Source organism: Macaca fascicularis, chromosome 7 (assembly GCF_037993035.2).
Source record: "Macaca fascicularis isolate 582-1 chromosome 7, T2T-MFA8v1.1".
In the NCBI taxonomy this organism is placed as follows: domain Eukaryota; kingdom Metazoa; phylum Chordata; class Mammalia; order Primates; family Cercopithecidae; genus Macaca; species Macaca fascicularis.
The window spans coordinates 168,613,170-168,623,368 of NC_088381.1; the positions used below are offsets into that span (position 1 = coordinate 168,613,170).

A 10,199-nucleotide genomic window follows, 5' to 3' on the forward strand; every position below is an offset into this window, starting at 1 on the left:
TGTGTATATATATATATTCTCTTCCATTCTCTACTTACCAGGGTCACTCTCTCCTCTACCTTCTTAAACATATGTTATGGAGTTATGATAACTTTTCGTGTCTTGGTCTATTATCTATGTCACTTCTGGTCAGTTTAGCTGGGCTTAGGGACTATAATCCAGGTGCAGAGTTTACTGATTGTTTCCACGCTCCTTCTGTGGACAGAGCTGGGAAATATTTTCATTGTGAAGACAAAATATATTACTGTTTATACTGATTTTTCCAATTCAAATTTAGGATTACAGAATTTTCTTTACTTTTTGTTTTTATATTTTTAAAATCTCTTTTATGCTAAAATTTTTAAATTTCCATCTGCCTTAACACATTTCTTTTATATATATTGACACTAACAATGAAACGACTGAAAACACTTTAAGATTTCTTGCAGTTCTCTTTGTTCACAATGTGTATCTAATTAGGCTTTACCACCATATTGCCGTTTTCTATTAATAATGTATATTCAACTAACCATTTAATTTAACCATTAAATTACTGTGCTTCAGGTCTTTTACAAGAAATCTTATTTGTGCAGTTAAGCTACCAAATCAATACGTGGTTAATTTTGTTTGCCTAATTTTGCTTTCACATTTTAGAGATTGCTTTTTAAGTTAATTTTGTTGCATAATTTAATAAAATGTGTACGTGGGTCCAGAGAAAGGATTGGCAAACTATGGTTGATGGGCCTTATCTGGCCTGTGACCTGTTTTTATATGGTCTTTGAGCTGAGAATGGTTTTTACATTTTTAACCAGCTCCAACAAACACACAGACACACACACACATACAGAGAGAGAGAGAGAGAGAAAGAGAAGTATATATAACAGTGACTATATATGGCCTACAAAACCCAAAATATTTTCTGACTGGCTCTTTACAGAATTCTAGAGTCAAATCTGCAAAACAAGGTGCATTTCGAGAAATCATCCATGTTCCACCTCTAACTCTGTTTCCCCCAGGCTGCTCCCCTCCCTTCCTCTTAAGGCAATCTTATTTATTTACTTATTTTAGTTTCTCATTTGTCTTCTTATTGCTTCTTAGTGGAAGCAAACACACACACACATGTTCATATCACCTCTTCTTTACACACTTTTTTTCCTCCCACTTTGGATTTTTTTTTTTACTGAACAATGTGTCCTGGAGATCACTCCATAGCAGGATATGTTCCTCATTCTTTTTTACAACAGCATAGTGGTCCAGAGTATTAGTGTACCGAAATTTATTCAGCCAGTCCTTTCTTGATGAACATTGGGTTGTTCCCTGTTTTTTATTTTTACAAATAGTGCTGCTTTCAGTGGCATTGTGCTTATATCTCTTTGGGATTTTGCCAGTGTGTTTAGGATTAGTTCTTAAAAGTGGGGTTGCTGGGTCATGCGTATTGCTGAGTAACGATGCATATGTTATTTTGCTCAAAGTTGTGTAAATCCTTTCTGCACAGGGCTTGTACCATTTGCATTTCTGGCAGCCATATGTATATACCTAACACCCCCAGAGCCACATAACAAGGGTGTTGCAAAACTTTTGGATTTTGTTAATTTGATAGGCAAGTAATGGTATCTCTATGTGATTTAAATTTGCATTGCTTTTGTTATGAGCAAAGTGGAAGGACCATTTCCTTTTTTCTGAGCTCTGTTTACTTGCCTGTTTTTCTGTAGAGCTATTGGTCTTTTTCGTCTATTTTTAGGGACCATCTGTATATTACAGATAGTGACCTTTGCCTGTAATAGAAGTGGTAAATATTTCTCCTACTTGTCTTTTTTGCTTTCCTTATTTATTATTTATTTATTTACTTGCTTGCTTTCTGCCATCCCAAAGTATTTTTTTAAAAATTATTATTGTTTTTATATAGTCCAATTTATTCAACTTTTCTCTTACTGCTTCTGGCTTTGGAGTCATAGCTGGGAAAGTTTTCCCTAGCCCCAGGTTGTAGAGAAATTGAATCGTGTTTTTCCTCATAGTTATGGTTTACTTTGTTGAATGTAAATGTCAATTGCTTTTGATAGCCACCATCCTGTGTGATTGGCAGCTTCTGCTTTTGCGAGTTTAAACCAAAGCAGTGGGCCCTGTGCTACCTTTCCACTTTGCCTTGCATCTTGGCACTAGAAGAAGACAATACATCTATTATTGAGAGTTGCCCAAGAACTCACAGCTCTATCCGAGGGACTCTAGCTCTGGCTGGCTGGGGAGGAGAAGGTTTACAAGCATCAGGCTCATATGTGTTGGGCATTTAGCTGGGCACATCACCCTTACTTCCTCAGCTGGAGGTCCTGTTGTTACCCTACTTTACAGGTATGGAGACTGAAGAACAGAGACGGAAGTTACTTGCCCCAGTGATGCAGCCAGTAATAGGCTGCCAGGCTCAGGTCCCCAGGGTGTCTGCCTAAGTACGTGGACCCTCCCACTTGTCATCTCACCCCTGCTCATCCAAGGGCCAGGAGAGGCCCCACCCACCTCTGGGCTCTTGGCTCTTGTGAGGCTGCAGCATGGAGCACAGTCCAGCTGTGCCCCACCTCCCACCAAGGTCTTGGAGCAGCTTTCCTTTGTCTCCAAGTCTGAGGGGTAGGGCAGGGGCTGGCTCAGTCAGGGCCATGGGAAGGACCTGTGAGTGAATGCCATCTCACCTGGGGGTCCTGGGAGAGCCAGTGGCAAAGGCTTTTGTGTGTTGCCTTAGCCCTGCGTGCTAGGATGTTGCTGGGAGCCAGAGTATCCTGGATTGCTTCTTTTAAAGTAGTTGACCTTTTGTTCATTCACTCATTCATTTATGCATCCACTCACTTATCCAGCATCAATTTGACACACCTTACTGATGCCTGCAGGGGGCAGACCCAGTGCTAGCCAAGGATGACCCAGAAATGTGGGCAGCAGGGCATCTGTGCCAGGAGCTCACAGTCCTGTGGCTTAGGCAGGTGGCTGAGGTGGGCAGCTAAAGGAGCACAGGGCTGCGTGTGAGCCCAGAGCAATGCCTCCCCACCTCCTGTCCTTCAGATCTGCATGCAGAGGACTGGCAGCATGGGGTGAGGGATAGCTGGGTGCATCCGCCAGTCCTTTCTGAGGACCAGGAGTACTTAGAGGCTCAGAGGTGCGGTCCGGCCCTTCGTGTTGATGACTCAAAAGCTAGGCCCAGGGAGGGAATGAACCTTCCCCAGGCACATAGTGAATCTTAGTGGGCCAAGATTGGAGCCCAGTGACCATCCCCAACCCTGTGCACCCTGGAAGTGGCAGGAACCCAAGATTGCTCTGGACGAGTCGGCAGCAGCCCAGTGTCACCCAGGTTTGCTGGCAGGCCAAGTAGTGGGCAGATTGTAGGGACATAACCCCTGCATGTGTCATGATCGATCTTCTGCTTTCCCTAAGACCATGTCCCTGCTTCTCCACCAGGGGCCCGCAGTTGCCAGAAGAGTCTGAGCGAGGCTCCCTTTTGGATCCAGCTCGTTAGGCTCGGGTAGCACTGTCCCATGCCAGCTGTTGGTGTAATTAAGGTTGCCATAAAACCCACCAGCTAGACACACAAATGGCCCCTTTGCTCTTTCCTGGGGCACAAGCAGTTGTGAAGGCGAGTAAATCATGTTCGGCGGCGATCACTTCAAAGGCCAGCCTTCCACTTGCAGCCACATTATTGGTAGGGATCGCCCATAACACGGCTCTTTTCTCAGCCATTCACTTTTATGACACTCTAATGAATTGGGCCATTTCCATCCATTCTCAGAAAATGTACGGAACAACTGTTTTGCTTCTCCTCAAAAACTTTGTCTTGGGAGGCAGGTGGTGCATTGGCAGGGGCATGCAGGTGGTTCTTGGCTCCTGGGCAAGTTGCCTGTCTCTGAGACTTCATGCCCATCGAGAGAAGCTACCTGTGGGGCTCTTGTCATGAGATAACTTATGTGAACCCCCCAGCCAGGGGGCCAGCACCTAACGGGCACTCAGCGAGTGGCAGGGAGGGCCGTCATCTTCCTCATACTTTCCCTGGGTCCGCCTCTTAGAGATTGAAGTGTTGAGGCTGGTGGGGGCGGTGGTATTAAGGCCACGTGGGAGGATAGAGCAGGCACGGGCATGCAGAATCCAGTACGCGGAGGAAGGCAGGCAGCTGTGCCGTGAGGGGCAGCTTGTCTCCTTGTCCTGCATTCAGAAAACTGTTTTTTCCACCCCGGATCATTGTTTAGGCTTCAGGGGGCCCTCTCTGAAATCTCCTTAGTTGAGGGTTGCTTTGGAAGAGGCTCAGAGAAGAACAGTCATCTGCTGCCCACCCTCCCTGAGGAATTACAGAGGCAGGAGGCAGGAAATGACCAGCAGGAGAATGAACTGTGGGTCCCAGGGAAGCCGTGGGGGGGCGGAAGAGGCTCCACCATGCCCCGGCCATGTGACCTTGAGCACATCCCTACCTCTTTCTGGGCCTCAGTGAACCTCATCAAGAGAATGGGTCTCAACCTCCTCCTCCTCTAACCTAAACTGAAATTATGGAGTGCCACATTTAATGTGAATTTGACATATACATTTTAAGATGATAGAAAATATGTCTGCAAAATTTGAAAGGTGTGAACTCCAATTAAAAAGTCAAGATGGCTCATTTTGAGCTGGTGGGGCCCAGGGACTGAACTGTTTATGCTGCAGCCACATGGTGGCGCCCCAGGAACTGGTAAAGGGACCGGCTGGCCCCTCTGACCAACTTGAGACCTTGCTGTGCTTCCGTGGTGGTGAGTGGGTGCCCAGCATGTTATTTCTGTATTGTAATTAAAGTCCTGTGCTCTGTGAGTTTGTTAAGTGGAGCTACTTGCTAGTCCTGTTACTGGGACCCTTCTCCATCCCCCCACCAGAGCTGGATATTTGAGAGCAGAGGCTGAATGTGATAAAATCTTCTAAGAAAGGAAAAACAACTGCTCGATACTTAATAAAGTCAGTTTATGAGACAGGACACTGTGAAGTATCGGTGATGATGCTAAAACAATACAAAGTGTCGTTAAAGCTAAAATATGGCCTGTGATTCTGGCTTTATGGTCTGTCCCTAAGCACACTTGTTCCTGCATTACTATGGCTCCTCCAGGGACAACAATCTGGGACTTTGCAAGCTGTGAATTATGTGACATCTTCAGAAGCAAGACCCACTCAAAACATGACCCCAGTGTTGATGGATGTCAATATGCTCTCAAGGTGCCCTTGGCGAGTGAAGGGCCCTTCCCTTAGCACTTTCCCTGGGATCCTGCTGCTCTCAAGAGGTGGTAGGAATGCCTTTCTGGGCCCATGTGGCAATAGAGCAGGGGGGCTGAGAAGTTGACAGACACTAGCCTGGGCGTGGGGCGGGAGGGACCATGATTCCACATATGGCTTGAGGATGCTGCTCAGCCTGGGTGTGTGTGACCCAGCATAGACTTCACTAAACCCGCCTGCCCGCTGAGTCCTTGGCCTTCCCTGGGCAGGAGCCTGTCCGTGCTCCCAGGCCTGCCAGCATGACTGGTGTCCACTCTTGCAGGTGATGAGAAGCTACAAGGCGACCATCCAGCAGACCTTGGACATCCTGTTCCTCCGGGAAGGCTCCGAGTTCCTGAGCAGCACAGATGCTTCCACCCGTGACTCAGCTGACCGCACCATTATTGCCTGGGATTTCCGGACCTCTGCCAAAATCTCCAACCAGATTTTTCACGTAAGAAATCCCACTTGGCATTGCTGTCAGTTTCAGCCACAGAGTGTATCCATGTAGTTCTGATCTATCTGAGGTCCCAGGTCCCTTCTGTGGGAGGAGACTCACTTGACTGAAATCTCCAGGAGGGGGGTAGGCAGGTCTCAGCCTACCGCACACATGGAGAGCTTGCTGTGGGCTTCCAGATGCAATCTCCTTCTGCTATTCTTGTGCCAGCACGGCCACCCCACAGTGTAAGGGTCGGGGCGGGGGGCAGTTCAGTCCAGATCAATGGGGAACGTGGCAGTGCAACCTGAGAAACCCCACCGTCCCACTGCCACCACAACCAGCTACTCAGAAGGGATTTCTGGCCCTCAGTGGCATTGGCAGGTGATGTAGCCCAGGAGTTCAGAGCAGGGGCCCCACAGTTAGAACACCTGCATTAAGGTTCTGGATTCACTAGGACCTTCTAAGGCAGAGAGCCCTGGACCTGCTATTTAGCCTCTTTGATTCTCACTTTTTTATGAGAAAATAGTTTTGAGAATTAAGAGAGAGAGAGAATGCTTGTAAAGGGTATAGCACAGTGCCAGGCACAGGGAGTGCTTCTGTACTTTAACTGTCATTACCACCACCACCATCAACATCACTGCCACCACCAGTGTCATCACTGCCACCATCATCGTCACCACCAGTACCATCATCAGCATCACTGTCTCTATACCCACCACCACCACCGTCATCATTGTCACTACCACCACTCCTGTCATCACCACCATCATTACCACCACCGTTATCACCAGCACCATCAGCATCACTGTCTCTATACCCACCACCAGTGTCATCACTGCCACCATCAACAGTATCACCATCAGCATCACTGTCTCTATACCCACCACCACTGTCATCATTGTCACCACCACCACTCCTGTCATCACTGTCACCACCATTATCACCAGCACCATCAGCATCACCATCACCATCTCTATACTTATCACCATCATTGTACCACCACACCACCACCATCACTGCCACCACTGTTATCACTAGCACTGCCACCATCAGCATCAGCATCACCATGTGTATACCCACCACCATCACCACCATCATCACCGCCACCACCATCACCACGATCCTCTTTATCTCCCGTACCACCATCATCATCACTGTCACCATCACCACTCTCGTTCTCACCACCACACCATTTCTATCACCACCGCCATCACCATCATCCCCACTGCCATCTCTGTCACCTTCACTGTCACCAGCATCTCTGTTGCTGCACCACCACCATCACCACCACTCTATCACCACCACCATCTCTGTCACTACCACCAATTGTATCACTGCCACCACGATCACTGCCATTACACCACATCTCTGTCACCACTACCATCTCTTATCAGTACCACCACCAACACCAACACCACACTATCTCTATCACCACCACTGTCACCAGCATGTCTAGCACCACCACCACCATTACCTCTGTCACACCGTCACCACCATGATTGTCACCACCACCATCTCTGTTATACCATCATCACCACCACCACCGCTACCATCATCACCACTAACACCGCCATCATCATCATCATCATCTTTTGAGATTTCAACTAATCCATGACTAATCTCCGAATTTAAAACTTTATGTCATGTATATGATATATGTGGGTGTACATGAAATATCTATCCTGTATACACCTTCTTTTCCTCCCTGCCTTTTCCTTGTTCTCAATGGGTTCTAAGTGGCCCTGAGCAAACCCGCTTCTAGATGTCCACTGCAGGGTGTCCCAGGGCAACCCACTGGGCAGGACAGGCAGGACATTGGACCTCTGAGGGTGTCCTGCCTCTGGGAGCCCAGGGGAAGTGAGGCAGATGAAGGTGCCTTGTGCCTGAACTGTAGTTACACTGCACGCTGTCTGTGCGGAGGGAACAGGTGCTCAGCCTGGCACCATCACACCGGCAGCTCGTTGTCTGACCGTGGCAGCCTCTGTGCCTCTGATGGGCACATCAGCCTGCAGCTGTGCTTCCTGCTGCTCCCCACTTTACCCTCTGAGTTTGGGCTCTCTTAGAGAGTGTGGCCTAGGGAGAATAGTTAGAACAATGTAAAGCCAGCTTGAGGGGGCAGTTTAGGGGTGCTTTCTGTAGGACCATGTCAATGAAGCAGTGAGATCTCGTGCCCCTGTGTTTTGAGGTTTGTGCTTGCATTTCTTTTCTCATTTGGCCACTTACCTCCTCACTTACTGTGCATTTTGGCTGTGTGGGTCCCTGGGCTGGGCTGGGCTGGGCTGTCCCTGAGGACTCACTGTGGAGGTGGCGAGATGGTCATGTAGATTCCTTTTCTATCCTTGTGTGACAAATTACACAAACTTGGTGGCTGGAAGAACACAAACTTATTCCCTCACAGTTCTGGAGGCCTGAAGTTCGTAATCAACATTAAGTTTGATTGGGCTGAAATCAAGTTGTTGGCAGGGTGTGTTCCCTCTGGAGTGTCAAGGGGAGAATCCCTCCTGGCCTCTTCTGGCTTTTGGTGACAGCCAGCATTCCTGGCTTGTGTCTGCATCTCTCCAGCCCTCCAAGCCAGCGTCTTCACACCACCTTCACTGTGTGTCACATCTCTGCACCTTCCCTTTGTTTCTTTTTTTTTTTTTTTTCTTTTGTAGAGATGGGGGTTTTGCTGTGTTGCCCAGGCTGGTGTTGAACTCCTGGGCTCAAGCGATCCGCCCGTCTCAGCATCCCGAAGTGCTGGGATACAGGCGTGAGCCACCACGCCCAGCCTTGGCTTCCTTTCTGTAAGGCTGCACGTGACTGCATGTAGCGTGACATAGGATCATCTCCTTATCTCAGAATCCTTAATTATGTCTGCAGAGACCCTTGGTTTTGACCCTGTAAGGTAACATTCACAGGTTTCAGGAATTAGAACATGGGTATATTTTGGGGGGCTTTTTCCTGCCTGCCACAGGGACACAGGCAGGTTGTAGAAGCTGGGAAACATGGAGGAAATTTGGGTCCCTCTAGCCTCCAGAAAGAAGTCCAGCCCCGCCAACATCTTGAGTTCAGCCCAGTGAAGCCGCTTTCAGACTTCTGACTTGCAGAACTGTGTGATGTAAAATGTGTGTGTCTTGAGCCACCAAGCTTGTGGCGATTTGTCATGGCAGCGATAGGAAACCAATGGAGACACCCAGCAAGGGTCTGGAAGCAGGCCCCAGGTCTACAGCACCTACTGTGTGCCTGTCTGTGGGAGGGGAAGCTGGAGCGGAGCTTCCCCTCAGAGCAGAGTGCCGGGTAGGGGGTGTCTTCTCCGACCCATTTGTGGCTCTGCTTTTCTCAGGAGAGGTTCACCTGCCCCAGCCTCGCCTTGCACCCGAGAGAGCCCGTGTTCCTGGCACAGACCAATGGCAACTACATGGCCCTTTTCTCCACTGTGTGGCCCTACCGGATGAGCAGACGGCGGCGCTATGAAGGGCACAAGGTACTTCTGTCCTTGTCTCCCAGGCGAATGCTGAGCCCCAGCCCCAAGCCTCCTGGCAGTCCTGGATATGGGCCCCGGGGTGCATGGAGCTTCTGTCTGGGCGGATCCTGCTTTCTGTTTCCTTGGTGAGTGCATGCCATGTGGCCTGCTATCTCTTCAAGTCCCTGAGCCACATCTGGTCCTCACCCCAGGGCCCAGGTACTGGGCAGGAAGCAGTAGTTGGCTCACACAGACAGGTCTCAGAGGTGGGTGGCGGGAACAGGACAGAATGGTCATGGGTGTCATTTCTGCACCCTCCCCTTTCCACAGTGAGGCCAGCCTTGATGGGGTGAAAGGGGCTGGGGGCTGGGTGACTGTCCCTGAGGCCAGACCCCTCAGCTGGGCTGGAGCTGATCTCCCTGGATTTGCTGAACTGGCCTTGGGATGTGAGCCCGCATTAGGGCTCTACAGCCTCATAGGTGGGACTTGGGCTTTGACCTCAGGGAATGGGGTGTGAAGCCCAGCTCTGCTCTGTCAGCTCGGGGCTTCGGCCTGTTCCTCTGTAGAATGGGTGTACTCACCCCAGCTTGACAGGTGCAGCCTACTCACCTGCTGTGTCCCTCTCTGCAGGTGGAGGGCTACTCAGTGGGCTGTGAGTGCTCCCCAGGCGGTGACCTGCTGGTGACGGGCAGCGCCGATGGCCGGGTCCTGATGTACAGCTTCCGCACGGCCAGCCGGGCATGCACACTGCAGGGGCACACGCAGGCCTGTGTCGGCACCACCTACCACCCCGTGCTGCCCTCCGTCCTCGCCACCTGCTCCTGGGGAGGGGACATGAAGATCTGGCACTGAGCTTTGTGTCACTGAACCTTCCCGTTGCCAGCTGGGCTCTGGGACTCCCCTCTTCCTCAAGGGTGTATGAGAGGAATGAGCACAGAGGTTGGCTGTGGGTCCTGGGTACCACCCTCTGAGCCTCAGTTTCCTCATCTGTAAAGTGGGGACAAAAGTCTGTTTGCCTCAGGAGTGTGAGGACTACAATAGTGAAAGTGCCTGGCAGGCGGCCGGCGATGCCTAATAAACGTGTGTTTTGCTATTTGTTAA

The 10,199-nt window shown here is 49.7% G+C and overlaps 1 protein-coding gene across 5 annotated transcripts in view; it reads left to right on the forward strand.

The window, feature by feature from the left end:
• Positions 1-10,199, forward strand: part of WDR25 (WD repeat domain 25) — a 152,110-nt gene extending 141,911 nt beyond the window's left edge. For all 5 annotated transcript variants that reach the window (XM_005562206.4, XM_005562209.4, XM_065518454.2 and 2 more), the window contains exons 5-7: positions 5,501-5,671; positions 8,979-9,119; positions 9,729-10,199. In XM_005562206.4, coding sequence (XP_005562263.1) covers positions 5,501-5,671; positions 8,979-9,119; positions 9,729-9,950 — 534 coding nt within the window. In that variant the 3' untranslated portion in view covers positions 9,951-10,199. The remainder of the gene's footprint in view (positions 1-5,500; positions 5,672-8,978; positions 9,120-9,728) is intronic.